The 27014-nt window shown below is 34.8% G+C and overlaps 3 protein-coding genes across 6 annotated transcripts; 2 read left to right on the plus strand and 1 right to left on the minus strand.

The window, feature by feature from the left end:
• Nucleotides 1-382: 382 nt before the first annotated feature.
• XRCC2 (homolog of X-ray repair cross complementing 2 (XRCC2)) lies at nt 383-13457 on the plus strand. 3 transcript variants are annotated; one of them, XR_015423074.1, is made up of 11 exons: nt 383-643; nt 790-943; nt 4169-4266; nt 5510-5580; nt 9011-9073; nt 10009-10143; nt 11449-11539; nt 12421-12457; nt 12549-12649; nt 12912-12990; nt 13251-13457. XR_015423074.1 is itself a non-coding variant. In XM_023694291.2 (10 exons), the coding sequence occupies exons 1-10, from the start codon at nt 467-469 to the stop codon at nt 12933-12935; spliced, it is 951 nt and encodes a 316-aa protein (XP_023550059.2). In that variant the 5' UTR covers nt 384-466; the 3' UTR covers nt 12936-13234. The 3 variants fall into 3 exon arrangements, 1 of the variants encoding a protein (XP_023550059.2); XR_002817072.2 differs by lacking the exon at nt 13251-13457 and adding an exon at nt 13109-13234 and having other exon boundaries at nt 384-643; XM_023694291.2 differs by lacking the exon at nt 13251-13457 and having other exon boundaries at nt 384-643; nt 12912-13234.
• Nucleotides 13458-15669: 2212 nt separating this feature from the next.
• On the plus strand, nt 15670-18884 carry LOC111806055 (Tetratricopeptide repeat (TPR)-like superfamily protein). The gene is made up of 2 exons (XM_023691439.2): nt 15670-15743; nt 15866-18884. Exon 2 carries the CDS (start codon nt 16208-16210, stop codon nt 17990-17992), a length of 1785 nt encoding a protein of 594 aa, XP_023547207.2. The 5' UTR covers nt 15670-15743; nt 15866-16207; the 3' UTR covers nt 17993-18884.
• Nucleotides 18885-20066: 1182 nt separating this feature from the next.
• Nucleotides 20067-25501, minus strand: PAHX (phytanoyl-CoA dioxygenase (PhyH) family protein). 2 transcript variants are annotated; one of them, XM_087117560.1, is made up of 9 exons: nt 25353-25501; nt 25120-25241; nt 24950-25007; nt 24333-24401; nt 23934-24052; nt 23688-23835; nt 23452-23596; nt 22907-22993; nt 20067-20335 (listed from the first exon to the last, which is right to left on the minus strand). In XM_087117560.1, exons 1-9 carry the CDS (start codon nt 25405-25407, stop codon nt 20293-20295), a joined length of 846 nt encoding a protein of 281 aa, XP_086973686.1. In that variant the 5' UTR covers nt 25408-25501; the 3' UTR covers nt 20067-20292. The 2 variants fall into 2 exon arrangements, with proteins under 2 accessions (XP_086973686.1, XP_023516663.2); XM_023660895.2 differs by having other exon boundaries at nt 24950-25010.
• Between the last annotated feature and the right edge of the window lie 1513 nt (nt 25502-27014).

Below are 27014 nucleotides of genomic sequence, written 5' to 3' on the forward strand. Positions count from 1 at the left end.
ATGTCTTATTCAGCACTGCCACGATGCATTTTCTCTTTGATGTTAACCAAACCTTTGACAATTTGACTGATAAGGCCTAATTGTTTCGGTGTAACATTTTTTTTATGAAGGCAGTTGATTCTCAGATTTCTTATATCTGTCACAAGTAGGACGTTGGTTGATCTTGGGCTTTGAGCTAATGTAATTTGAATTCAAGTTAAGGGTATTAATGTAATTTTTTATAAGTTTCGAGGTTTTTATTTATTTTATTTTATTTTATTTTATTAAGGTTGAGATATTTGTAAAATAAAATATTAATGAAACTAACTATAAAAACATTTTTTTTTCTTTTAACAAATTAAAACCTATTATTGAAACTAATAGAAAGTTAAATGTATTTTCTATAATTTAGGAACATAAATTTAATTCTCTTTCAATCTCCAACGTCAAAACTGTCGCAGAGTTCCGGCCAAATAAGGGCGTTGCAATGGCGCTCCGCCAGTGGATCGACGGCGATGAGACCGCCGCGGAGATGCTCACTAGAGTCCTCAAAGAGCGAACCTCCTTGCTTGTTCCGCCTCTCCACAGAGTTCCTCTCCACGTCGGCAATGTGGTCGAACTTGTTGGACCCTCTGGTTCCGCCAAGACGCAGATCTTAATCCAGGTCTAATTATCAAGTTGAATTTGTCCATTTGAACTTCTTGCATCGTTTATAATTGACAACTTCGATGAAAAATTATTGGTGATTTACCTCGAAAGCATTTGAGAACAATTTGTGGGATATTAAAAGTAGACTGCTTCTGTGAGCAGGCTGCAGTTAATTGCATTCTTCCCAAGGAGTGGAATGGGATCCACTATGGAGGCTTGGAGTGTTCAGTGGTGTTCATTGACTTGGATTGTCGTCTTGACATCTCAAGGCTTTCCCAAGTTTTGAAGCTTCGAATTTTGGAAGGAAATGGCAACGGTGAGCTATTTGTTCCATTTAATATTGATAATATATTTACTTCAAGGTTATCTTCACGAGCTGAAATTTTGCTTAATGATATCTGTAATGTCTCGGGTCATTTCTAGGATTTATTGCGTCTTTGAATTATTAATCCGTATGTGTGCTTCTGTTATACATTTGATATAGAGCTTGTCTTGATGATTGCTATTCTGCTTGCCTAATAAGAAAATAGCGCTCTCAGTAAAATATTAGTTATTTACTATATTTCTTGGAGGATTCTATTTCTTTGATGTGCACACAGAATAGCGAAAGAAAAATAACCCTGCTTATATTCAAAGATATCTATGGAGAATTTCCAAGAAAGATTGGCAATCTAGCTTCCAATCACCATTTAAGACAATGATGGGTTCAATCTCTGGCCTTGGAGATGAAGAATTTGACGACCTTGAAGGTCTTCATTGCTTAATCTATGTTTTCACCGGTCTTTGTCCGGTAGGGAGGCTGGGGATATTTGATCTTTACTTTCTTTGTTGGATTCAGTCTGCAAATGTGGGGGAGTGGGAACTTTTTCTCTGGATCCCTTTGACCCTCTGCAGGGTTTTTCCTGTAAATCCTCTTTAATCTTTTGTGTGACTCTCACCATCCTTGATCTTTATTTACCTTGTTATGGAAGGTTAAAGTGCCCAAGAAAATCCTCATTGCTTATGGTTTGAGCGGAATGGGAGAGTTTTTTGAACCCCACTTATTGTATATCTAGTTTGAGGTTTGGAAGTTCCTTTTATGTTGGGCTGTTTCTTTCTATGCCCTTCATTATTCTCTTTCTTTTCTTGATGAAAGTAGCTTTTTTGATTAACTAAGATGGGTGAACTTTCATGCCAATAGCTCCAGTATACATGTTGTTCCAAGCTTTGCTACACAGTTGGTGGAGAGGTCATCCATAATCAGTAATTTCACTTGAGAAATATTGTTGGCTGTTTTTTGGATGGGGAGATAGAGAAATTGTGGACTTTGTATCTTTTGAGCATTTGTTGCATTTCACTTATCCAATGGAAAGTTTCATTTCTCGTTTTAAAAATAAAAAGAAAACAATGGTAAACCACAATTGCAAGTTGAGTATCTGTTCGTGAAAGAGTTTGAGACTGTCTTTTCTGTCTTTCCTAGTTTTGATGTTCCTAAAAACATTTCTTACTATTTTCATGTATCCTAATGAACACGCAGCTTGCTTAAGAAATATTGTTGTCTGTTTCTTGGGTGGGGAGATGGAGAACTTGTGGACTCTGTACCTTTTGAGCATTAGTTTCATTTAACTTATCCAAAGGAAAGTTTCATTTCTCGTTAAAAAAAAGAAAAAAGAAAAAGAAGGGAAACCACAGTTGTCAAGTAGAGCATCATTTGCTGAAGTAGTTTGAGACTGTATTTTTTGTTTTCCCTAGTTTTGATGCTCCTAAAAAGATTTTTACTATTTTCATGTATCCTAATGAACGCGCAACTTGTGTCTCTAGAAAAGATAGATGAATCTAAGTGTTAGACAAGTAGCTCAGAGTAGTGAAAAAGTGTAGAGGAAATAATCCATAGGGTATTAGAGGGAAAAATAATTCATAGGGTAGAGGAGATTCGATGTCACGGAAGATTTTCATTAAAAACAAAAATAAATGGCTACACATATTGTCTATCTTCAAGGCTTTCTTGTATATTATGAGTTAAATACGAGGCTTCTTATATGGAAGAAAAACCATCTACCAATAAGGAAGAAAATCTTACAGATTAAAATAATAAGTATATACATAATGCACATCTAATATTACAAAATATAAAGAAACACTCCACCTCAAGCGGACTTATAGATGCCTTCCACAGCCAACGAAGTTGATCGAATTGTCCTTTCAAGAGCCCTTTAGTTAGAAGATTAGCCGTTTGTTACGTCATTGGAGATCAGATATGCATATTACATATGCAGCAATCTTCTCCTTTATGAAATGCTTGTAAACTTCAATATGCTTCATTCTATCATGTAGAACTAGATTGTGAATTATAGCAATGACAGTCTTGTTGTCACAATAGACGTGCATAGGTGTCTTTTGAGACAATTTCAGTTTTTCAAGGATTCTGTTAATCCTTATACTTTCATAAATTCAATTGGCTAAGGCCCTAAATTGACTTCAACACCACTCCTGGCCACTGCATTTTGTTTTTTTTTACCACATCATGTAACTAAATTTCCTCCAACAAAAGAAAAATAAGCAGAAGTAGATATTCTATCAGTAGTACTTTCTACCCAATATGTATCAGTGACACTTCAACTTGGAAATGGTTATGTTTCTAAAATAATATACACCTAGAGTTTCTTTCAAATACCTTAGGTTTCTTTACAACTTGCTATTATTAGTGAGCCAATCATTTCTTCTTAGTCATCCACTGAGGCTAATACTACGGATCCTGATTTAGTTGAAGAAAGTTTTTCATGTCTCTTGGTCTCCTCTTTAAGACAATGGGGCAGTAGAACTTACTAACATTACCTCCATCAAAGCCCTCAATCCTGACTCCTAGTAGTCATAAAGTTTTCTCCACATAAGGTACATTTTTTATTCATAAGGTGATTCAAGACCCTACAGTTCATCTTTCACCCCTCTCGGTGTGATGACTTTGATGTTGAATATGAAGTTAGCCTAAGCAGTAAGGAATCTCTTATGGAGCCTATGGTTAATCATTTTGAGCTTTTATTTCAAGAAAATGATAAGGGGATTTTCCATTCTTCCTCTTTGGTGCCTAGCAAATTTGTATCTCTTATTGAAGCTTGTGGTCTTGAATTACGGGGAATTCCTCCAACATTTGGACTCCTTTTTTTACTAAAGTTTCCAGAGAGCTTTTTTTTGGTCTTTACTTTTTCTTTTGGCAATTCAAGTTTTGGGGTTCTCGTTCGTGGAGTATCTCAGCTGGTTTGTTAGATTTTTTTTGGATGAGGATTTTAGCCAACTTTTTCTTGTATTTTCTTATTTTCAGTTGTTGTGTTCAAGTTCTCTTTGGAGTTGAGCTTTGGTTTGATGAGTCCTTTTTGTTTTTTGGTCGTTCTTTTTGTTTGAAATTGTTTTAAGATCTTGTTCTGTTTTCTGGTTCTATTTTCTTTTTCACTGCATTTGGGAGTTTGTATGTTTTGATCATTTTCCTTTTCATTTTCATTATATCCCCAATGAGAAGTTGTTTCTTGTTAAAAAAAAATGTATTTGATAAGTCACACAAACGCAGGAGATTTGGGAAATTTTGATGCACTATATACTACATGCCTGAGAAGATTCTTTTACATCCGTTGCTATGACAGTTTTGAATTTCTTGCCACTCTCAAGGTAAATTTCTTCTTATTTAAAACAAAGTTAGCCTTCTTCATGCATTTCATTCACATACCTTTTTTTTAAGAAACAGATTTCATTAATAAATGAAATAACAAAAAGGAGTAAAGCCTCAATCTATAAACCAAAGAAGTTGTTAAAACTATATGTAAAAAGATTAAATTTAACATAACTAGTTTTCAGTTCAATGGTAGCTCTCTCCAATTCATATTGATTTCCACTTGTTTGGTTTGCAACCACAAGTGAGGACACTGTCAAATTGTATTTAATAGTATATAGGTAAATATAGGAGCTTATTAGTCTTTTTTCATTTATTGTAATTTTACTATTATTGGTTTAGGACTTCCATGTGTACTAATATATACTCTGCTATATAGATCATGTATTATCCTCTACTATACAAATCATGTATTATTCTCTACTATATAGACGATGTATTATTCTTCCATATTTGGTCTCACAATAACCCAAAACTAAATATACCATAACACATCAGCCTAAACTTTTGTGTTCAATGGTGATTTAACCGTGAATGAAAAAGCTTTCAATTGATGGATAAAAGGATATAATTACATAACAAGGGATAGCAAGATTCTCTATTGGTCTCCCTTCTAACTTCGTTTGCTACTTGAGATTTCCCCCTTTAAATTAAATCTTTGGAAAGCTAAGATCTCAAAGAATGCTAGAAAATGAATTACAAAGACACAATTGATGCAACCCTCAAAGTTTAGGAGTATAAATTGATTTTTTCTCGAAAAGTTACTAATTTGTAGTATGACAGAATGCTAAAAAACACTGAGTAACAATGAGTCAGCCTACCTTCATAATTGAAATCTCTTCCACTAGTCAATTTCATAATTTACTCCATGATGGGCCACCAAAAAGAAGCAGTCTAAGGTGACCTCCTAGTGGTAGACCAAGATAAGGAAAAGTATGGATTCAACCTTACAGTGAAGCCTGGAGGCTACAAGAGACATCTTTGGTCTTCTATATTAACCCTCATATGGCAGTTTTAGCCGAATTTATTCTAAAACCTGATAGGCATTCCAAAAACCTGGTGACCGTTAAAAATTTCCCTCTGTTTTTCTTATAAAAGAAGAACTGTTTTGATTCAAATATTCAGCATCTCCAATCTCCTGTTTTATCCACCGTTGTACTTCAGGTTGGCTCTCTATAATTTTGTGCAACCTCCATTATGTACAATTTGTCAATTTAATTCTGTAGACCTTTTGAATTTCAGACCATGCACCATAAACTTCAAAAAGAAAGAGATGACCTTGGAATTCGGTTGCATCTACTCATGATCGACAGGTTTGTGCTAAAAATAATTTGGAACCTCGTGATGCATCTCCTGCTAGATAGAGTTTCCAATTTCTTCTTATTTGTCGATTTATTTCATGAACATAAAAGATAAAGATGTATGCATTCTTATGTTTTTTTTTTTTCTATCTTCCTCTGCCATGTCATTTATGCCAAAGGACTTTAAATTGGTTTTGCTACTAAGAGTACTGTAGAAAATACTCTTGTCTTAACGCACGTTCATTGTTCTTTTTTTTGGGGGGGATAGAAACCAATGCTAAGTTTTTATTTTTTTTTTATTTTTATAATGACTCTTCTGGCCACGGGATCCTCATTGATAATGCCATCCTCCAATTGTTTATTGATCACAACAAGTTCATGGGGAAGAGAGTTCTCTGCGAATTGGTATTGCCGAAGGTGTTTTGGTTCCATTCTTGTAGTGATATTTTGAGGTCTTTCAATTTCTTTATGAACCCATGCCCTGGCACCATCAGTCCTCAACAAAAGTGCTAGAATAACTTGTGTTCCAACCACATATTTTTTCAACTTGAAGGGGGAGGGACCCTTGCTTGGCTGCCAAGAGTTTAGGTGGCCATTAGATTGAAATTCCTCTAAACCTTTGAAAGTCTTCTCGCAAAAAATACTAATCTTTCAAGAAAATTCAATTGTGTATCCATCAGGGCCTAACGCCTAATTCTTAGGTTTTTCATAGCCATTCTTATTTCTTCTAGAGAAAATGGAGCAATAAGAACAGAATTTTCTTTTAATAAGAATATATGAAGACACCGTAGACCAGCAAAGATTAGAAGGAATAGTACAATTGCCTGGTTTTTTTTTTTTTTTTTTTTTTTTTTTTTTTTTTTTTTTTTTTTTTTAATATAAAAAAGAGAACCCCAGAATTTCCTGCTCAAATTTTCTTTAAGCAAGAGGAGAAGCCCCAGTAATAGAAAACAGTTCTGAAATCAGATTTTTTCTTTTTTTAGCTGCCAAGAATTGATGTAAGAAGCTTTCATCACCCAATTTTAATCAATGCAACTTACATTTTTAATCCAATTTCTTTCCTCAGAGAAATAAAACTCCATAGTTTCACCTTTAATCGCAATTATGATGTCTAGCTCAGAGGAGATAACACATTAGTTTCTGATTTTGCATCAAAGAACTCCAGTTCAGGTATGAGACTTTGTTCCTTTCTTTTCCTTTGTGTTTCAAATTCAGCATATCATTTCTTGATATCTTCTATTAATTTTCTGAGCTTTGAACTAATAAAAAAAATCCAGCCCATCCTTGAGAACAATCTTGAACAAGGGATTTCTCTATAACTTTTCCATATTCCGAATGAATAAGCCAACTGTTGTAGAACTGAAAAGGGGAAGGACCCCAAATGAATGCTCCTGCGTCAAGTAACAATGGAAAATGATCTAAAATGTGCTAGCTTGTCTAGATTCTCTGGAGTTATCAAACAAACCATTCCATATTTTTGGTCAATGATCTCTATTTCTGCTGGAATAAAACCACATTAAAATTTCTTCTCTTGAATTCTAAAAGCTGAACAATCCATGCAATTAGGAGTATGATAAACTAAACCCCCAAAATGCTGCCCAGTTTCTTCAAAACAATATCTTTTCCAGTAAGGCAAATGAAGCTTTTTCAAAGAAATCCAACCACCATATCCATATCAACTTAGGATGGGAACGATCATTTTGTGACCATTTCTCAATTTTCAGATGGAAATTACCAATTTACCTCCACCTACCCTCAAATTCAAAAACTGATAATTCATCATTTAACTTCAAAAACTTATCTGCCATAAATGGATTGATTAAAACTTTGGATTGTAAATAAACTTCTAGAGGAAATTGAATATCCTTCCAAGAGTTCTGGGCTAGCAATCTGGATAACAAAAATGAATTGAAAAATCTTTCACCTACATCATTGTCTTTCCTAATCCAACATTTAGAAAGGAGGAGTCTTCTAGGATGAAAACTAAGTGTGGGGCTGCAATAGACAAGAGCACTATAATTTTCTATTTTGAAAAAAAAAAAAAAATCCCAAATCGATAAAAAGAATAGCAAAAACATTTAGGTTAGAAAGGAATGGCAAAAGAATCTCCAAAGTGAGTAACTTGTAATGGCGGTTAAGAAAGCACAAGGTTAAGCACAAAATTAGATTTCTTAGTGGCAACTAGTCAATGATGAAGCCCAGCATGACCCACGACGAGGTAGTCTAGTGATAATGTAACTACAATGATGGACTCCGGTGACAATGTGAATCCCTTCACCCTCGAGGTGAATCTCTTGTGTGATGACGAGTCTCCTGATGGTGCCCAAATCTTGATGGCCGAGACCTCCCACATGGTACATATTTCCTGCGACAGTGACACTAGACATGCCAGATCCTTGGTGAACACACCTATGGCCAGCTACTCGTGACAGCCAACTTTTAGCATGACCTGTGTGCCTACAGCCCCCTGCTACAGCCCCCTTCTCTCTTATGGATTATCCTAGCAACAACTCACTCGAGAAAGGGAACACAAAAATGGCTTTTTCATTTTCTTAGTCATAAGGAAGGCACCTTCTCTTATGGATTATGAGCTAGATGACAGATATAGGGAAACAAGAATAAAATTATCAATGATCATTAGAGACAAAGCCTTTTTCACATCACTCAAATGAGATTTTTTCCAATGACTAATAGCATCTTACCAGGCCCTACTATCAGCCCCACTGAATCAAAGTTCTTCAACGTTTTCTAGAACAAACTATTTGGATAGAGAAACTCATCAACAAGAAGGGTACTATGGTCGATATTTCTCAGTTCCATAGAAATGGTGGTCTTATTTAACTTTTTGTTCGAGTGTTGAACAAAAATGATGGACAGCCTTCCTCAGCCTCATTGAAGATTAGCCTCTTTCATCCACCAAAAAACTTTTTGAACAACTAAAACCCAATCAACTTCAGAATAGGAAGCCAACCGACAAATACGCTTTCCGTCCCTTGCCTTCCATAAAAAAAATCCATCACATAAACTAGAAAATCCCTATACAGAAACATACCTTTCGATCCTCAACAAAAAGGGCAAGACAGTCATCACAGAGTTTCCCCGCTCCCTTGTTCCCATTGTTTGGGATACAGTGGCGATCATCACCCGTAAAGAGAAAAAGAGGTGTCCCTCTCTTGATAACAGTCAAAGATTGAGTTTTTCCTTGCTCCTGTCTTTTAGGTTGCTTCTTTTCTCTTTTGTTTTTAACGCTACTTCAGGTTTCTTATAAAAAAGGAAAGGAAAAAAAAGTTTGGAATTGTATTAAGGTGCACATATGTGAGAATTACAAATCTTTTCTTCTGCTCAACGTACTGTGAAATTGCTTGCCTAATTTCTTATTGAATAGCCAATTGTATGTATAAATGTTGAATTTGGGAATCATTTCTTTCTTCTTTCTGTTTAGTATTGGAGCTTATCATTGGGTTGATCGTGTCTCTTCATCCTTGCCTTTGTGGGGTAACAACAGGTAGTGCCTTCAAATTTTAAATTGTTTAATTATATATATAGCACACTTGTCAAATTAGAATTCCCACTAAATTTTGGGAAAAGGAGATTATTAGCTGCCATTTTTCTTTTCTGGTTAAACTTTTTCAGGCATTCCAATTTAAGTCTTGCATGAGCTTCTTATTGTGAGTTACTGATGGAGCAGGGTTTGCGACAGAGAAAGTCTCCAGTTACTTTTTATCATGTGATTTTCTTAAGAGATATTTTGATTTTTTTTTCTAAATTCTGCGCATGGATTTTGTCTCCTGACATATTTCTTAGTCCCTCATTTTCCTTGGTTGATTTTTCCCTTTACAAGTGTGCCTAAATTTTCTCATGCATTTTTACAAATTCGGAGGATATTACTTCATTTTAATCTCACTCCCTATTTGAAGTTCAAGAAAGTTGATTAGACATACTAGGAATGTTTGGTGGTTTCTGCTGCTTTGATTAGTTCTTTTACAAGGTTTATTAACATCATCTCTCTTTCTATTAAAGAATAGATTAAACGTCCTAGTCTAGGATATCCCAATTTTTCTCTCTCAAATACTTATTTCCAAATCATCTCTTCGAGTTAACGTCTCAAGCTCCATTTCCGTCCTTTGCAGGGGTTGACTTTATCTCCCTGGTCTATAAATTTTTTAGGCTCCCTCTTCTTTTCATTGATGTGATTGTTTCTTATTAGAAAGAAAAATAGAAAACTATTCCCCCGACTGCTTCATATAGATATCATCCATAATAAAAGAAAACTAAACTACATCTCATCCAAGCCAATGGTAACTTTTTTCTCGCATGCATAATTTTGTGAGAATCATCCAAAAAAAAAAAAAAAAAAAACGTGTTTCAACAATGTACAATTGTGTTCCCATTGTTATGTATTCCTAGTGTTATGACAATTTTATGTATTTACTCTCTCAGGAAAGGCTTTTCTCTTGCAAATATGTTAGAAGCTGCAGTAGAAGAAGTTAAAAAGCTTTTGCTGGTGCATCCGAGTATTGTTATTGCTTCAAAAGCTACCATTTTTGGGGATAGATCTTCTGACATGGTTAGACGGTGAGTTTAAGGCCAAAAGAGACCTTTTTTCCCATATGTGAAACAAAAAGTTGTATAGCATAGTCTTAACTCTTGAAGAATTATGTTTCTTGTACTTTACTGCCTAATTCGGTATGCTTTACAAGATTGGTGACATGTGCCTAGTCTTAACCGTTTCATGTTTGAGATATGAATGCTCGCTCTGATCCATAGACTTGCATGCTTCTTTCACATGGTCAAGTACTTTAATAACTTGTTACAATTCTCTAAGACTATTATGCTTCATATTGCTTGAAGACTTGCTTTGCGAATTGGGAGATCTATGATATGAATCTACGCATCACCAATTCTTTTGTTATTCTTGCCCATGTTTTGGTTGCTTCATTTTCAATCTCTCTTTTCTTGGATAGGAAGCAACTACCTTCATTGGTTCTTCCATCAAAAGAAAAATAAAGAAGAATAAGGAGAATGATGTTATGCTATATGGTGTGACCTTGATTTCCAAATTGATGAACTTTTCAGGTATTGATATGAGTTGGAAACTGTAAATTTCACTTTAACTATATTTAGTCTTTTTTAAGACAAGATTTCATTGAGATAACTGAAAGAATGCAAGACATAAAAAACAAGCCCACAAAAAAAGAGGCCCAACACTAACTATAAGAACGAATCCAGTCCAAAAGAATGTGACAAGTAATTACAAAAAGTCTAATTAATAAACTCACACAAAAAAGAAATAAATCTAGCTAACCCTCAAAACTCCTCTCAAGAACTCTCAACCTCTCTAATTATCCTACCGTTCATCTCAAGCTAAATTTCACACAAATGGGGGGGGGGGGGGGGGGGGGGGGGGGGCGGGGAAGAAGCCTTCAACAGTGCTTTCCTTTATCTTGAAAAGGAGGGTTCAGGAGCACTTCCTTATCATAGAATAACAGACTTTGTCGCGAGCCAACACAATCCCACAAGTCATGAAAAATTGATTCCAAAGGAAGAGAGCAAACCGACAATCTTTCTGTCGTTTGATGTATTCTTCTCTCAATAGGGATTATGTTTTTTCTACTTTTTGGAAGATTTATTCCAAAGAATGTTAAGTTCTTTGTGTGACAAGTTATTCATAGACCAGTAAACACTCTTGCTTTAATCACTATAAATTCTGTTGGAACTAATAATTATCAACAATTGAAAAGCGTTCCTTTTGTAATAGCCCTTTAGCCTTGGTTTGAGAAATATTAAAACTATGGACATTGTTGTTTTGATATTTCTGTTTCTAGCTATGCTTCTTTTGATGATATGACATACACTAACCCTCACAAACTTGTGTGTCAGTGAAAAATCTTTATCAGAGACGGAATCAAGACATGGGAAAACCGATGGTGGACAAGTTTTGTACCGTGAGTATATGCCTTCTGCATGGCAGGTAAGCTATGAAACTGTCCGTCTATATTTTCTTTTATGAAAGCCATAACTTACGTAGTTAGAAGTGTTGTCAGATTTTAAAGATAACAAGTCTCTCGATCACGTTAACCAGACTTGAGGTATTGCCTGAATGAAGAATTACAAACATAAATTTAAGGATAAAAAACTAGAAATAAAATTGTTATCAAACAGTGCCTATATCATATAAGAAGAGATAAGACATCCAAAGCTACTGCTGTTACCATCACCTTCCTCTGAATTTAATGCATCATTCACTGATTTTCTGGAGACATTGTCCTCGCGGTGTACCCAAGGCTCAATGTTTTCCTTTCCTTCTTCTGTGTTTTGGAATCGAGTATTATAAGTCTCGTTTGCTAACTATTTAGTTTTTAAAAATTAAGTGTATGAATAGTCTACCTAATGGTTTCTTTGTTTTATTATCTACTTCTAAAAGTTGTCTTCAAAATCTAAATCATGTTTTGAGAACTAAAAAAATGTAGTTATGTTTTTAGAATTTGGCTAAGAATTCTAGTATTTAGATAGAAAAGATGAAAACCAAAATCAAATCCAAATAGTTATTAAACGAAATCGTATCTCTATTTGTTTGGATTGAAAATTATATCAAGCATTATTTGATGATCACTATCTTTTTTTTGTTTTTGTTGTTGGAATGTCTTCTTATAGTAAATTACAATTGTAAACACATTCTCAGTTCTAAGCACTATCATTATAATCTTTCTTAAATTATAAGCAAATAAAGGAAAACTAGTCATTTTGTATTTAAGTCTTATTCCATTTTAGTCTAGTTCCAAAGTACTCCACCAGAATGATATTTTGATCATTCTAACCTTAGAAAGAGACTAAATTGTTCTGGTTTTGCAGTCTTTTGTAACGCACAGAGTTTTTGTTCGAGGCTCAGGTTTGATTACATATTATGCTCAAAAGTGGAATGATTTGGTCAACTTTCTTTGTATTCAATCAATTATCTGATAGCTTTTATTGCCTTACAGACGAATATCTTACCGTGAGCAGTTGTGAGCATCAATCAATATATTTTTCTGAATGGCTGCTACCATCCCTGGGTGTCCTCGATAAATTTATTGTCAAAAATGTGAGAAACCAACCCATTTTGCATATATTATCACTAAACTAGTCAAGCTCCACACTCATCGATTCATCGATAGTAATGATATGTATTATTTCTTTTAAAATTAGAGGTTCAAATCTTCGTAGTACTAGAACAAATAAAACTATCACCAAACTCAAAACTTTAAATGGATAAGATTATGTTTTTATTTAATCCGATTAGTATGTATTTGTTGTCTAAATAAACTTCCATGAAAAAATTATGGATTTTTCATTTGTACCTGCAGGCTGGCGTCTTTATGGTACCATGAACTGCATTTGTTTGATATGCTACTGACCAGTTCTTGGGCGTTCTTATGATTCCAGGTCAGCTTTTTTGTTTTTATTTGAATAACGTTTGGATGTCCAAGTTTTGTATTATTATCATTGTAGTTGAAGTTTTTATTATTCAACTCTCTAAAAAGCGTCTTCTTTATTATGATAGTTAACGTCTAGAAGTGGCGTTTTAAACTATGGTATGCTCGTCAACAAAGATTAATGTTGATGTTTTCTTCCTCAAATATCATACAAAAATGTAAATAATTTCAGTGATATTTTCTTTTTGTTGACTTGTTCTCATTCTTTAGGGTTCAAGGTTTAGGGTTTAGCGCCCAACCGGGGACCTAACTGGATAAGGGAAAGGTGGTTTGGTTCGTGGTTGGTTTGATTGAGCTTCTCTTTCTTTCATTTCCTTCGTTTTCAGTGTTTGAATAAATAGGTTTAGGAGAATGAATCTTTCGTCTTTCTCTTTTTCTTTTACTGAGTGAAAAAATAAAGAGGAGAAAGAACCAAGCAGTGAGACCAATAAGTGATTTGTTTTTGGCCCAAAATTTCTCCTTTTTCATCAATTTCCTCAATCTAATTACTACATTATTAAAAATGCTGGCTAAATAAATATACTAAACATATATGATTCAAAACTTTCAAACATAACATAGTACAGTTATACCGAACAAGCCAACCTTACAAAAGATGTTTATTATTTATCTTTGATTTTTCTTCGGTCATCAAATGTCATAACTCTAATATGTCGATTTAGATTCTACAAATCAAAATGAATAAGAACTAGACGTCGGGCCAATGTGGGATTTCACAACGATTGACAAATGCTTGTTATGTCATTTCTTTGGGTGAGAGTATCTTCGACCCCTAACCTTTAAAGTTATCATTTGTAGCTTTTTTTGTTGTAAAGTTCTTAAAAAGTGGGTTGAACTCAAATGACGAAGATGAATAGCTTTAAACTCGTACATCGACCTTTGATTGATAAAAAAAGACAGTCATATTGTGGTGTGTTTTTGCAAAACTATCGTTACTATCCTATAACAAATGTGCTCTAGAGGAACTAGAGTTATCTAAATAAGTAGTGAGTGTCGTATTTTTACCTATGCAAAAGAAATATATATGTTAGAAATATACATTTGATCTTTGTTTGTATAAGTAAGCTACTTGTATATCCACTCACTCATTGGCGCGACCACTAGACTCATCCATCATTTCGAAGTTAATATGAAACAACATAAATTACAAAAATAAGTTATCACACAAAGAAATAATTTCATGAAAATGGAATGTTTGAGAGTGATTTTGAAATAATGGAAATCACGTTAAACTTATATTTTTCTTTTTACATGAGACAAATTTGAACATCTGATTTTTTAACTAATAGTATATATCTTAATTAGTTGAAATATGCTCAAGTTGACGTGTACTAATAAGTTACTTTAAAGTTGGAAGTGACACCAAATAGATTTATATTTTATGTTAGTTTAGTTAGTTTAGGTTCTCGTGTATTTGTTCATTGATTTGAGGAGTTAATACTCAAAACGTGTTACGTATCACAATCGCACACTATCAAGACTCGCAACACGATTGTATGACATTTACTCTCACTCTCAAGTAAGTCAGCCAATTTGGATCGTCATTGGCACAAACAACATATGCTCAAACCTTCGACCTCGTTCCTCAAGGAAATATTTTAGAAAGCGAAGATAGATAAAGTTTTAGAAAGCGTTTGAAAATTGGTTTGTAAGAAAGCAATGGTATATGTTAAGAACAAATAAGCAACAACCACAACTTTTACCAAGTTATAACCGCGTATAACTTGGTAGGAAGAATTGACAACTATTCACATCTCCTATGATACATCTTCAGGCATTTTAGCTTTGACATGTGTAGACATGATTTTCGCATTGCCATAACAATAATAGTAAAGACCTAATTAACATGAAAATAAGTAAAAATGGTTTGGAACATGTATATGGACATCGACAACATGCTAAGCATGATCAGGTATCTAATACGCAGCTATCAAGCCACACACCTTAGACAAGTATGACTGTGACACTAGCCTCTTATCCCATTTTTATGTTTTTTTTTTTTTTTTTTTTAAACTATATTTCATGCTTTCATGACTTATTTGTAAGAAAATAAAATGTATTTTAATTTCTTTTTGTTGCAAAATTAAGTAATGAAAACGTTCCCCTAAATTACAAGAGTGGGTTATGTGACATACATAAACTTGATCTTAGAGTAACCTTTATCCGTTGAGCGACGACCCTTTCATTCAACACCATCGGATCACTAAGGCCGACTTTCATCCCTGCTCGACGGGTGGGTCTTGTAGTCAAGCTCCCTTTCTGCCTTTATACTCAAGGGTCAATCTCCGTCTGGCTCGAAGAAACCTTTGCACGCCTCTGTTACCTTTTGGGAGGTGGGATCTCTTACTATATATATGAAATTTTATACGTGGAATATTTTAGAATAACTTGTTTCTAACGGATATAAAAAAAAAGATATTAAAGAAAGTAATACACAAAAAATATGCCATATATATTTTTAAAAAAAAATAATTAAAGTAAAAAATGCTTAATTATATAATAATGATGAGATATTATGGGCAATAAGTAAGAAATATATTTTAGATTTATTTATTAAAAAAATGCAATAAAAAATTAAAAAATTAATGTTATTTAAACCCCAGATAAACCCTGGTTCAGGGTTCGTTGGCTCAAAGCTCAGAACTGAGAGTCGATCTTTCACCACTGGAAAACAGTTCTACAATGCAACAATGAAAAGAGAAGGTTTGAGTCGTCATCTTCAATTTTAGGGTTTGGAAATGGATCATCAAAGTGTTTCGTCCCTACTTAGAATACGCACTAACGTTTTCAAGTTTCTGTTCAACTCGGTTTCGTCGTCTGTGCAGTTCATTTGAGCAGTTCGTTTGGGAGTTTTCAAATTTCAGTAGCTACCTCTACTCGATAAGTTCCTGCAAGATTCTGATGATAAGGTGTGCTTCTTTCGATTCACAGGATTTGTGGATGTTTGATTTCCTACGTTCGTTTCAAATTCAATCATGACCACCAATTTTTGAGATCTGTTTGATTAAATTTTTGGATTTGGTGGCAATCTATGCATTTATATTCTGGATTATTGAATTCTATATGAATTTTGTGGTATGAAAGATTGATTGCCCTATGCTAAGAAGGAGCCGACGTTGTACGGAACCTCAGAGCTCGTTGAGCTTCTTTTTCCTTTTCTGAAAAGAATGGCTGGTTTGGATTCGATATGCTGCGAGACGAATCTATTTCTCCAAAGTGTATTTGCTATTGTCGTAAAAGGTCATTGGAAGCACCTCTTGAAGCCCAAGATAAGTTCTAGCCTGACATCGATATCCATCCACCAGATTCTCCTCCAGCTATCGTTTTATTGTTCAGGTCCTTCACTTTCTTGGGCGTTTTTCAAGTGGGTTGAGTTGATTCCTGATTACAAACACTCTTTACAATCCTCATGGACCATGATATGCATTCTCACAGAGCACAAACATTTCAGAACTGCACAAAATTTGGTTGAAAAGATTGCACATAAGGATTTCATATCCTCCCCATCGGTTTTAAATGCTTTGGCAACCACCTATGATAATTCTGATGTCAATGCACATATTTTGAGCTGGTTAATGATAATATATGTAAATTGCAAGATGTCCCAGGATGCTATTCAGGTTCTAGAATATATGAGGCTTCATGGGTTTAAGCCTCATTTGCATGCTTGTACTGTGCTTTTAAATTCCTTGGCAAAGGATAGGTTAACCGACTTGGTATGGAAGATTTATAAGAAAATGGTTCGAATTGGAGTTGTTCCTAACATTCATATATACAATGTGCTAATTCATGCTTGTTGCAAGTCTGGGGACGTTGAAAAGGCTGAACAACTATTGAGTGAAATGGAATTGAGGTTTGTTTCCCCTGATCTTTACACATACAACACGTTGATATCTTTGTATTGTAAAAAGAGTCTGCATTATGAAGCTTTGTGTGTTCAAGATAGAATGGAAAGGGGAGGAGTGAGCCCTGACATTATAACATATAATTCCCTTATATATGGGTTTTGTAAAGAGGGTAGGATGAGAGAGGCTGTAAAGCTTTTTCGTGAAATTAAGGATGTTTCTCCCAACCATGTTACATACACCACGTTAATTGATGGATATTGTAGAGTGAATGACCTTGAAGAAGCACTAAGATTATGTAAGGTGATGGAAGCTAAGGGTCTGCAACTTGGAGTTGTGACTTATAATTCAATTCTCCGTAAGTTATGCGAGGAAGGCAGGATAAGGGATGCAAATAAACTCTTGAATGAGATGAGTGAGAGGAAAGTTGAACCTGACAATGTCACTTGTAACACATTAGTTAACGCTTACTGCAAAATAGGAGATATGAAATCTGCATTGAAGGTGAAGAGAAAAATGTTGGATGCTGGACTGCAGCTCGACAGCTTCACGTACAAGGCGCTGATTCACGGATTTTATCGAGTAAGAGATACGGAAAGTGCCAAAGAGCTCTTATTTGTCATGCTTGATGCAGGATTATGTCCCGGTTATTGTACATATTCATGGCTAGTTGATGCTTATTGTAAACTAGGAAATGAAGGAGCTATCATAAGTCTACTTGATGAGTTTTTGACAAGAGGTCATTGTGTTGATTTATCAGTTTATAGGGCACTAATAAGAAGGTTGTGTCACAGAGAAAGGGTTGGTTTTGCTGAACAAATATACAGCACCATGCAACAGAAAGGTATATCAGGAGACAGTGTGATATATACAAGCCTGGCATATGCTTACTGGAAAGAGGGGAAGTCAAATCTTGCTTCAGAGATGCTGCATGAAATGGCTAAAAGAAGATTAATGATAACCCTCAAGATTTATAGATGTTTCAATGCTTCTTATGGATGCGACAACCGCATCTTGAATCTATTTTGGGATCATGTTTCAGAGGGAGGCTTACTGTCGAAGAGCATCACCAAGGAAATACAAAAAATGAACTTGCAAACTGGTTGATCAAAAACTTTGCTACTGCTAATGAGAAGATATGCATTGGTTCAAGAGACAGAACACGGTTGGATGCATTCCTTCGATAGGAGGGCTTCTGTCCTGCCCATTTCAATTGATCAGTCTTCGGTCAGTAATTTCATACTCTCGACCAGCTTAGCTTGCTTACCAAGCCACCCTCTTGAGAAGCTAGTCGCCAGAAAGAAAAGAAGCGAGGAGGAAGAAAGCTGTCGTAGAAGCAAAGCTTCCCTCCCTATAGTCGTAGTACTCGACTCGTCCCTACTTGGATTCAAAAAGTCACTGACGGTTTCCGACTTTCTCCGGTTTCTGCTACCGTAATCATTTGTCACTCCCATTACTTCATCCATCAACCTTTTTTTCTTATTTTACGGGGTGATCCAATATTGGTTCAAGAACCACTCCACTGTGCGGACCCATGACTTACAAACACTAAAACTTACGATCAGTTAGATCAAAGGAAAAAAGTTTAGAACATGAGCATCATGATCATATCAGGAAGGGACAGGGTTTATTACTCTTATCAGTTGTCGATTCCAGCAGGATGTCGAGAGGGTATTATGCGATTTCATACGTTGCCTCGTTCAGTTGATCTTTGCATTTGCATCTCTCCAGGTACTACCATTCTTCATGCAGGTATTGAATCTGCTGATCCTTATGTTCTTTGATGTAGCACAGAAAAACACTGGTAGTATGGAAGTCTGAAACGGAAATCATGAGATTATTCATTTTTCATGTGCAGAAGTCTCCTGCTGCCTCTTATATCAAGGTATAGCACTTTTTTACTTTGGTAAAATGGTAGGGTTATTAAAAATTCATTTTCTCAAGTGTTAATGGACTTTGTTGTGCCTTTATATATAAATGATTAAAAGTTAGCTATGAAGTATAGATAATTACGCAGAGAATGTGTGTTCATGTTGAACGCGAGTACGTCCGAACACGCTCCGAACATGTGTTAGAAGAATTAATGGACGATCCAAACTAAATTCAAAGTAATTGTCACTCAAAACAATTACCACAGTTGGTAAGGAGAGACCAAGAATTTTAGATAGGAAACTTCTTTCCAATTGAAAATAGAAGAAAATAGAATGATTTTGGTCTAATCTCAAATGTTATACTGAAAACTAAACCCGGATTGAAAATAATTCTATTTATAGAGACCTTGAAGGTTTAATCTTAATAAGTTCCAAAATCAATTTTCAACATATGATTTTTAAAGTTAACATGTTAGGCGATCTTTCTTCCCCGCTTGTGATCTCTCTCTAATGGTTCGATCTCTCTTATGGTTCATGTCACTAAGCGATCTCTCTCTAATGGTTCGATCTCTCTTATGGTTCATGTCACTAAGCGATCTCTCTCTAATGGTTCGATCTCTCTTATGGTTCATGTCACTCTCTCAAGTCAAATTAAATCTTTACGCACATCAACTCTCTCTCTCTCTCTCTCGTTTAATTTGGTGGGATGTAGAGAGTGATGAAGAATGGTCAAAGAGTGAGGAGAACTTAAAAAATTATAATCATAAAAAAGTAACTCAACTCGAATATGGTTAGTTCGGTCGATTTCCTTTTCCATATAACCAAATTGAATCAGGTCAGGTCGATTTTGTAGAAGAACGGATCTAATCTGGCCTATTTTTACCTCTGGTTATGGAGAATATTGATGACTACAAGAAATACAACTGGAAAGTATATTATTCATTCATAAGAGATAACTATCTTCACCTCCTTAAGAGATTCACCTGCTAGTTCAGGATTTTCTTAAGAATCTGAGCAAACCATACATTCTTAGACAGATCATTAATTGATAACTTCCTTAATAATTACTGTGGGAGTATCATTGATGGTTGAGCAAAGCTCTCAATCCAAGCTGAAGAAACAATAAGCTGCAACGCTTCTAAGAAACCTATTAGCCTCCATTTATCGTCTGAGAACCCAGAAATACTTTACTATTTTCAAGCAATTACTAATAGCAAGTGAAAAGTAATGTGCCTTCTTTTTTAAAGGCATGTCGACCGTGCACCTTCAACGGGATGCCCAAGGACATGATAAAGGGAACTTGAACAGTATGAAATAAACAACTAAATCAAATACATCCAAGACAGGATAAAGATGGTTATACAACCTAAGCCTTGGCAATTGTGAGGAATATCTTAAAAGCTACAAAGATTACAGAGTTGAGTTAATGAAACTTTAGCACGTCTATTTATTGCATTACAACAACTGTGTATCACCCCATATGTCATATGAACAATCAGGTGTAAACTTTGTGAAGAAACAAACCATCAGATTCAATCAAGATTCATAAAGAGGCTCTGGCTGCACTTTTCTTCTAATCCTGTATGAGAATGAATGATGAATGTTAGGAGATGCTATATTCTGAGGGGAATATAAACGATACTCCACTCTCAATTTAATAATTATTATGAATCAATGTCAACTTAAACATTATTTTCAATGCCCACTATATTAATGTTTGCATCGTTTTTTGGAGCATTTTCAATCAACACAAAAATAAAATTTTAAAAAAGAATCCTCATACACCGTGCCAACATCCCAAAATTGAAGCTGGAGATTCCAAACTGGACGAATAGTTTTCTCCTGACTCAACTATGGGCAATAATCTTAAATACAATGGAGTCAGTCACTGCCTCGCAGCTTGCCCCAACTATAAATAGAACTCCACGTTGAAAGATCATTGCCTCAAACCTAAAACAGAGCACAGATGTTGATACAATAGGATGCCTCATAGTTTCTAGCAACCGTATAAATGACTCCTATGTTACATAAAGGTCTGTCTTTTAGTTAAATTTTAGCAAGTCCTTTCACTTTAAGGCAGTGACATGTATAAGCAAACCCTCAAGCCAGCGAACCAACTAGGGCTAGGGGTAGACACATTTATATGGTTGAAAATCCCATAAACACTAATTTCATAGGCACAATCAAATAAACAGTAAACTATCGTATGTACTCATCTCAGATTCAGCTTAATACAATGAAATTAAAATTGACATTCTTTTTTGCAAGAGATCAACAATGTTGAATCTCCTCCAAGCCAATAACTAAAAAAATATGTTAGCTTTAGATGGGAATGTAGTACTGAACCATAATCTAAGGAACTAAACCAGAATGGAAGAATAATCTGAACAGACTTTCTTCATCCAAGCTAGCTAATGTGATTCTTCTATATCCTTCAATTGAGTCAGCTACGCTAACATCCCCTTATAAGACACATGAAAACACTTAATTTGGAAATAAAGTAAAGAGGTCAAAAAGAAAACAACCTAAAGGGGGAACGGGCAAGGGGTCCCCTCTCCAAGGAGTAAGAATACAGCCACACCTTCCATTCTAAGCTAATATGGAAAGTGGAGTATTTACAAAAAGGCTTGTGTTAGATACTCCAATTAGAGGCCGTGAATTGTACTAGGTCACAAAGGTAATCAAAAGAATTGTGATTATCTTTACAGAATCAATCGTTTCTTTCTTTCAAAATCAGCCCTTGCCTTGCAAACAAGCCGCAAGCCATGCAAGACTTCCCTCAACCAATCTTCCTTTCGCTTTAGAAGGATTATTAATAACCGAGAGATGAAGGTTGTGTCTAAAGAATACTTCAAAGTTAAAAGAATTACTCTATTCCGGATAGAACAAGGGAATCAGGATCTTGACTTGTCTAGTTTCTATTCTTAATTTTTTTTTTTCCTGACACGTCTTCTCATGTAAGAGAATTTGGAGAATTCAACTCCTTCAGAAGGTGGGGGTTTATACATGCCATGTAACCAATTCGTTCCTATGATCTCATTTGGAGGATGTTTGCTATGTTCACATGCTTCCAAACTCACTAACCTAGGAGGAAAAGGCCCCAGGATCAACATCTCCGAATTCCTTGATTGTCCCACAAAATCGTGTACAACCCTTTCTAGAAGACCTGAAAGTTGGTGCTTTGAGCCAATTGGCCAATTGCTTTTCAGTAATGAGGTTGTATGTGCATTTCAAACTGCCAAACCGCCTTCCATGGGTGGTGCTGCATGTGTGATGAGGACGCTGGATTAATAGGAAGGATTAATAGGACATCCGTTCGTCTCAAACCCCTAAGGTCATAAATGTTGGCCTTTCAATCCGAGAATCTTTCAATTGGCATGCTGCAGTCCGGGGTTCCTATCAATCCAAGTGATTTTCTTGTTGCCACATTGTTGGGTCACCCATTTAAAAAAAAAGAAAGAAATTCTCTGTCTCTAAATTTTAGCCTTCTTTGGAAATCTTTGGTCACAAAAACAATATCATCTTAATGAAATGAAGGATACTTCTGAATCTACTTTGAACAAAGTTCTCACTTTAGCACTATATGGGAGAAAACGTTATTTTTCTTTTTCCAACTATAAGTTCAGCATTCTTTTGGTTAGATGGAAGGTCCTTTTGAAATCCAAATGACTTGGAGAATCTCCCCCTCTTTTCTACTTTCATTCATCAACAGTATTTCTATTTCCTTGCAAAGAAAAAAACGGTTCTGCTTAGAGCCTCAATTATTTTCTCTTTCTTATTATAAATAATTGGAAAACTAACTAAAGAGTGGGGCTAACCATACACATATTAGCTTAACTGTAGGCTTTGTGAGGCAGGTATCTTTTACGTTATTGTTTTGTTGTGTTTTTTTTTTTTTTTTTTTTTTAATTTTTGTTGCACCTTGTGATAATCATCTCTCAATGAAAGTTTGTTCTAAATTCTATGTAAAAATAAAAAATAAAAAGAATTTATATGCTTGCTGAAAACATTTAAACAATAGCTGATGGAAGAGTTAATATCAAAACTAGTTCAGGTTCCTTCAATAACAAAATAAAATGAATCTGTCTATGGAAAATTAGCCCCTTTATTTAAGAGAGCGGGTAAATTGTGCAAACTTTTATGTACTCACCAATTATCTGGAGCCCATACACAACCTTCTGTATCAACCACGTGTAGGCTATATGCATGTCTTGATTTTGGAGAGCGATTCTCAAAGCTATAGTTAACACATGAGAGAAATTGGACAACAATGAGCTTCGAGATAAAATTGTCATAATTTATATTTTAAAGGAAAACATACAACTCCTGGAGAATTTAGCTCATACTCCTCAGAGTGCTTAGAAAAATAACCAAACTTAGCATATGATGTTGAATCTAATATTAACCAGTAGTCTCCGGACAAACACAAATTCTGAGACATTGTTTTTTTTAAAGATCTGTGTATATATATATATACTGCATCGCTTTTCACATGAATTAACGTCACTAGCAATAGTGAGATGGTATACGTAGCCACTTTTAACAAATGCTGAGAATGAATAGTACTTTTTGAGTCAATGGTGATGGAGACACAAAAAAAGTTTCTTGAAATGAAAATTTGAGAATGGTATAAATTTATAGACAACCGTCAACGTCTACCAACTAATGAAATAGTTTAATATTCCTTCCACATACCTTTGATGAATAAGGTCTCCATGAATAACAACCAATGATCCAGCTCTCACTTCAATAGGCACGAAATCTTTATGTTCGTAAGCAGGAGAAGGCTGATCAAAGTACACCCCGTTGTCGCCCCTAAGAAATCTTCTAACAAGTCCATCTAGAAATAAAGAGATTCAAAAAAAAAAAAAAAAAATTAGACATAAGGAACGACAGTTTGCCATCTATGAAGTTGCTTGACAGGGGGATACTTTTATGTGATCCAGGAATAGCCCAAAGACAGCCGTTCGTTGTATTTGCATCTTCAAGTGCTAGCCATAGCCCTGTGCATGTAGTTGGTTCGGTGTAAAGAAATGAGTTATCCTGGTGAGGCACAACTTCACCTCCAATACCTGGTTGCTGTCAGAGTGGTCTCCAAACGTTAATATATAATTAAACTTACTTGAATAAAACTAACACACTAGTATTAATAAATTATACAACGACAAAGGGAAAACCTTAAATATGTACATAGACTGAATGACTATCGGCTTCTTGTACCCCAAGGACAACAATAAACCTGAAACCTTCTTAGAGCTGGAGAAGCTTTTGAAAACTGGGTCAATCTCATGTAATGCTACAAAAAGGAAGGGTTAATTATAATTTTTATTATAAAAAAGTCCCCAATTTCGCATCATTAAAACAATCCTGAATTTCCAAGGTTTTATTTTATGAGCTTCTAGGCATGGAGAAAATCTATTTTGAAAGTCATAATGGCCTAGAGGAAGTAATAGAAGTTAGGAGTACTTTTAAACCCAAGTACGCCAAGATGAAGTTGAAACCCATGCTAAAGAGAGAGAAAAGACATAAAAAGTTTCTATCGGATCAACCGTCTAGTATAATAGAAGAATACAAACCATGACCAACTTTGTTAATTGAGAGTTCCTTCGCTTGTTTCAAGTTTCCATCCTCTTGAAATGCTTTTTCTGCAAAATAAATAAGAGGGGGGGCGATTGGCATGGACCATACTTATGAAAACTTAGTATAGATTCGTGAATAACATATTCAAATCCTACTTGTCACAAGAATAACAAAGCAAGTTTTACTATTTGATCATTGGATTGGAGCTGCTAAATCCTAACCTCAAATGAATAGTTTTGGACCCAATCCCATCCAAGACCAAATCATGTCCACATTTCTTTGTAACCAAAACTTATTTATCCTGAAATCTCACTGTAGGAGCTCCAATCACGTATAATGGCCAGTATCTACAGCTAACACATATTTCTTTCGCACATGAATGGGTATACAAGTTTTGAATCGGCATCGTATAATCTAATTGCTAAGGAACTAAGTTCCCATAAACTCTGATGCTAAAACAAAAAATAAAAAAATAAAAAAAAGGATGGAAGCAATCTAATCCCCTTTCCAATGTTCCTTAACACTTGAGGAAAAAAAAGTCTATGTGAAACTATCACAATAAAAACTTAGAAAGATGATAAAACGATACACAAAGGGCAAGAGTGTAAGATACCCTCAAAAAAGAAGGAAATATTCTCAGCGCTTTCGAAGAAGTAATCGTCGGTCAACTGCCGCTATAGAGTAACAAACAGATCATAACGCTAATAGTTAGAAGTTCGAATACAAAGTTCTGAAGTTTCGATGAGTCATTACTAAAAAAATAAATTAATCATTAACAAAAACCTGATTTACAGTAGAGAAAACAGAGGAAGTGGAGCAGTCAAATTCATCAAGCAACTGCTCCATTCTCTTTCTCATGGCATCAATTTCATCAGGACTGGCGAATGATTCAACCACAAGATAACCTGCGAAAAAATAAGAGAAAACAGGAGGAGAAGAAGTTCGATGATGGTGGAAATTGGAAGAGCGACTAAGATTGGAAAACAGAAGTCGATGATGGGAGCGTGGAAACGTACCATGTGAGTCGAAGAACTGGAGTTGATCCGAGCTGAGATCACGAACAATTCCCATGGCGGTCTTACCAAACAGCTTCCAATGCGTATTCTCAATTCTAAATACCCTACGTGCAATGATTGAAATGCCCACCTTCACCCAAACACTCGTGTCCAATATTTTAAATTGAAAATAAGTTTTTTTTTATTTTATTTTATTTTATTTATTTTATATTTTTTTCTAAGTAGTGCTGTAATTTATATTTACGTTTTAATTTGAATAGTTTCTATCTTATATTTTAAAACTAAACTTTTATTATAAAAAAACTGTTAAATTTTTTTAATAAAGTTATAGTACAATATAAAATATATATATATAGATATATATATTGGGTTAGACGAACACGACTCTCTGTGATATTATCCACTTTGAGCATAAGCTCTCATAGCTTTGCTTTGGGCTTCCCCAAAATGCCTCATACCAATGATTTCTAACATGGTATCAGAGTCATGCCCTAAACTTAGCCATGTCGATAAAATCCTCAAATGTCAAACAAAGAATTGTGGGCCTCGAAGGTATAGTCAAAAGTGACTACTTTGTTCGAGGGCTCCAGAGAAAGGAGTCGAGCCTCGATTAAGGGGAGGCTTAGAGTGTGCTTTGTTCGAGGGGAGGATTGTTGAGGATTATTGAGAGTGAGTCCCACATTGGTTAATTTAGTGGAAGATCATAGGTTTATAAGTGGGGAATACTATCTCTATTGGTACGAGATATCTTGAAAAAATAAATATTAGAAGTTTTTTATTAAAATTATAGGATGAAGATTTTTTTTTTTTTTTTTTTTTTTTTTTTTTTTTTTATTTTTTACACTTATATTGTGTAGACAGTAAACTTTCCATTTAAATAAATTAAACTCTAAACTTAAGCGCGGCAATTTTTACCCTTGTTTAAATTTAAATGGGCTTCTTGTGATCAAATTTATCCTATAATTTTTACCCTTATTATTTAAATGTTTACCCTCGTTATTTAAATTTTTACCCTTTTCGGATCAAATTTGTCGTTCATCTCACCTTCGTTATAACACGTCCAAGCGTTGTCATCATTATTTGAAGATGTCATGGACTTACTGTCGCCTCAAGAATGCTCAAAAGTATAAGTGAAAAGCAACAAGCACGTGAATGTTGAGATGTGGTTCAAAGTTTGATAGAGTTTTGAGAAAGTTATTAGTAGTTTCTGAAAATTTATGAATTTATTTTTGGTAAATGGCTCGAGAAATTTTCCGACAAATTATTTTGTCTTCTAAGGTCTCTTTTTAATATTATTTTCCGACAAATTTGAAATGAGAACCATTTTTTGTCCGTGATAGTGAGTGAATACTTATTCTGGGTACTAAAGGAAAGCACGAGAATGATTTTTTTTTTTTTTAATGTACTAGAACCGTAGCAGAAGAAAAGAAGAAGGATATCAACGCTTTGTTTATTATTCAGCAAGCAATTAATGATTTTGAAACTTTGCTAATGACTAACGAATTTCGGATGAGACAATTGTTGCAAAAGTGTTGAGAAATTTAACTTTAAAGTTTGACCATGTGGTTGCTACTACCGAAGAACTTAAGGATCTATAAGTAATCTCCGAAAACGAAGAAGAAGAAGAAGAAGAAGAAGAAAGGCTTTTTATGACTCGTATTG

This window comes from Cucurbita pepo, chromosome 1 (genome assembly GCF_057944985.1).
Source record: "Cucurbita pepo subsp. pepo isolate OVF chromosome 1, ASM5794498v1, whole genome shotgun sequence".
NCBI classification, from domain to species: domain Eukaryota; kingdom Viridiplantae; phylum Streptophyta; class Magnoliopsida; order Cucurbitales; family Cucurbitaceae; genus Cucurbita; species Cucurbita pepo.

Excerpts from the sequence above, each read along its gene's own strand:
- XRCC2 (XM_023694291.2), top strand. The coding sequence starts at position 467 with ATGGCGCTCCGCCAGTGGATCGACGGCGATGAGACCGCCGCGGAGATG. Across the intron at positions 9,074-10,008 it reads CCTTTGTGGGGTAACAACAG|GAAAGGCTTTTCTCTTGCAA; the intron begins GTAGTGCCTTCA and ends TTACTCTCTCAG. Across the intron at positions 12,650-12,911 it reads ATAAATTTATTGTCAAAAAT|GCTGGCGTCTTTATGGTACC; the intron begins GTGAGAAACCAA and ends TTGTACCTGCAG.
- LOC111806055 (XM_023691439.2), top strand. The coding sequence starts at position 16,208 with ATGGCTGGTTTGGATTCGATATGCTGCGAGACGAATCTATTTCTCCAA.
- PAHX (XM_023660895.2), bottom strand. The coding sequence starts at position 25,407 with ATGGGAATTGTTCGTGATCTCAGCTCGGATCAACTCCAGTTCTTCGAC. Across the intron at positions 25,242-25,352 it reads CCAGTTCTTCGACTCACATG|GTTATCTTGTGGTTGAATCA; the intron begins GTACGTTTCCAC and ends ATTTTTTCGCAG. Across the intron at positions 24,053-24,332 it reads AATTAACAAAGTTGGTCATG|CATTACATGAGATTGACCCA; the intron begins GTTTGTATTCTT and ends TCCTTTTTGTAG.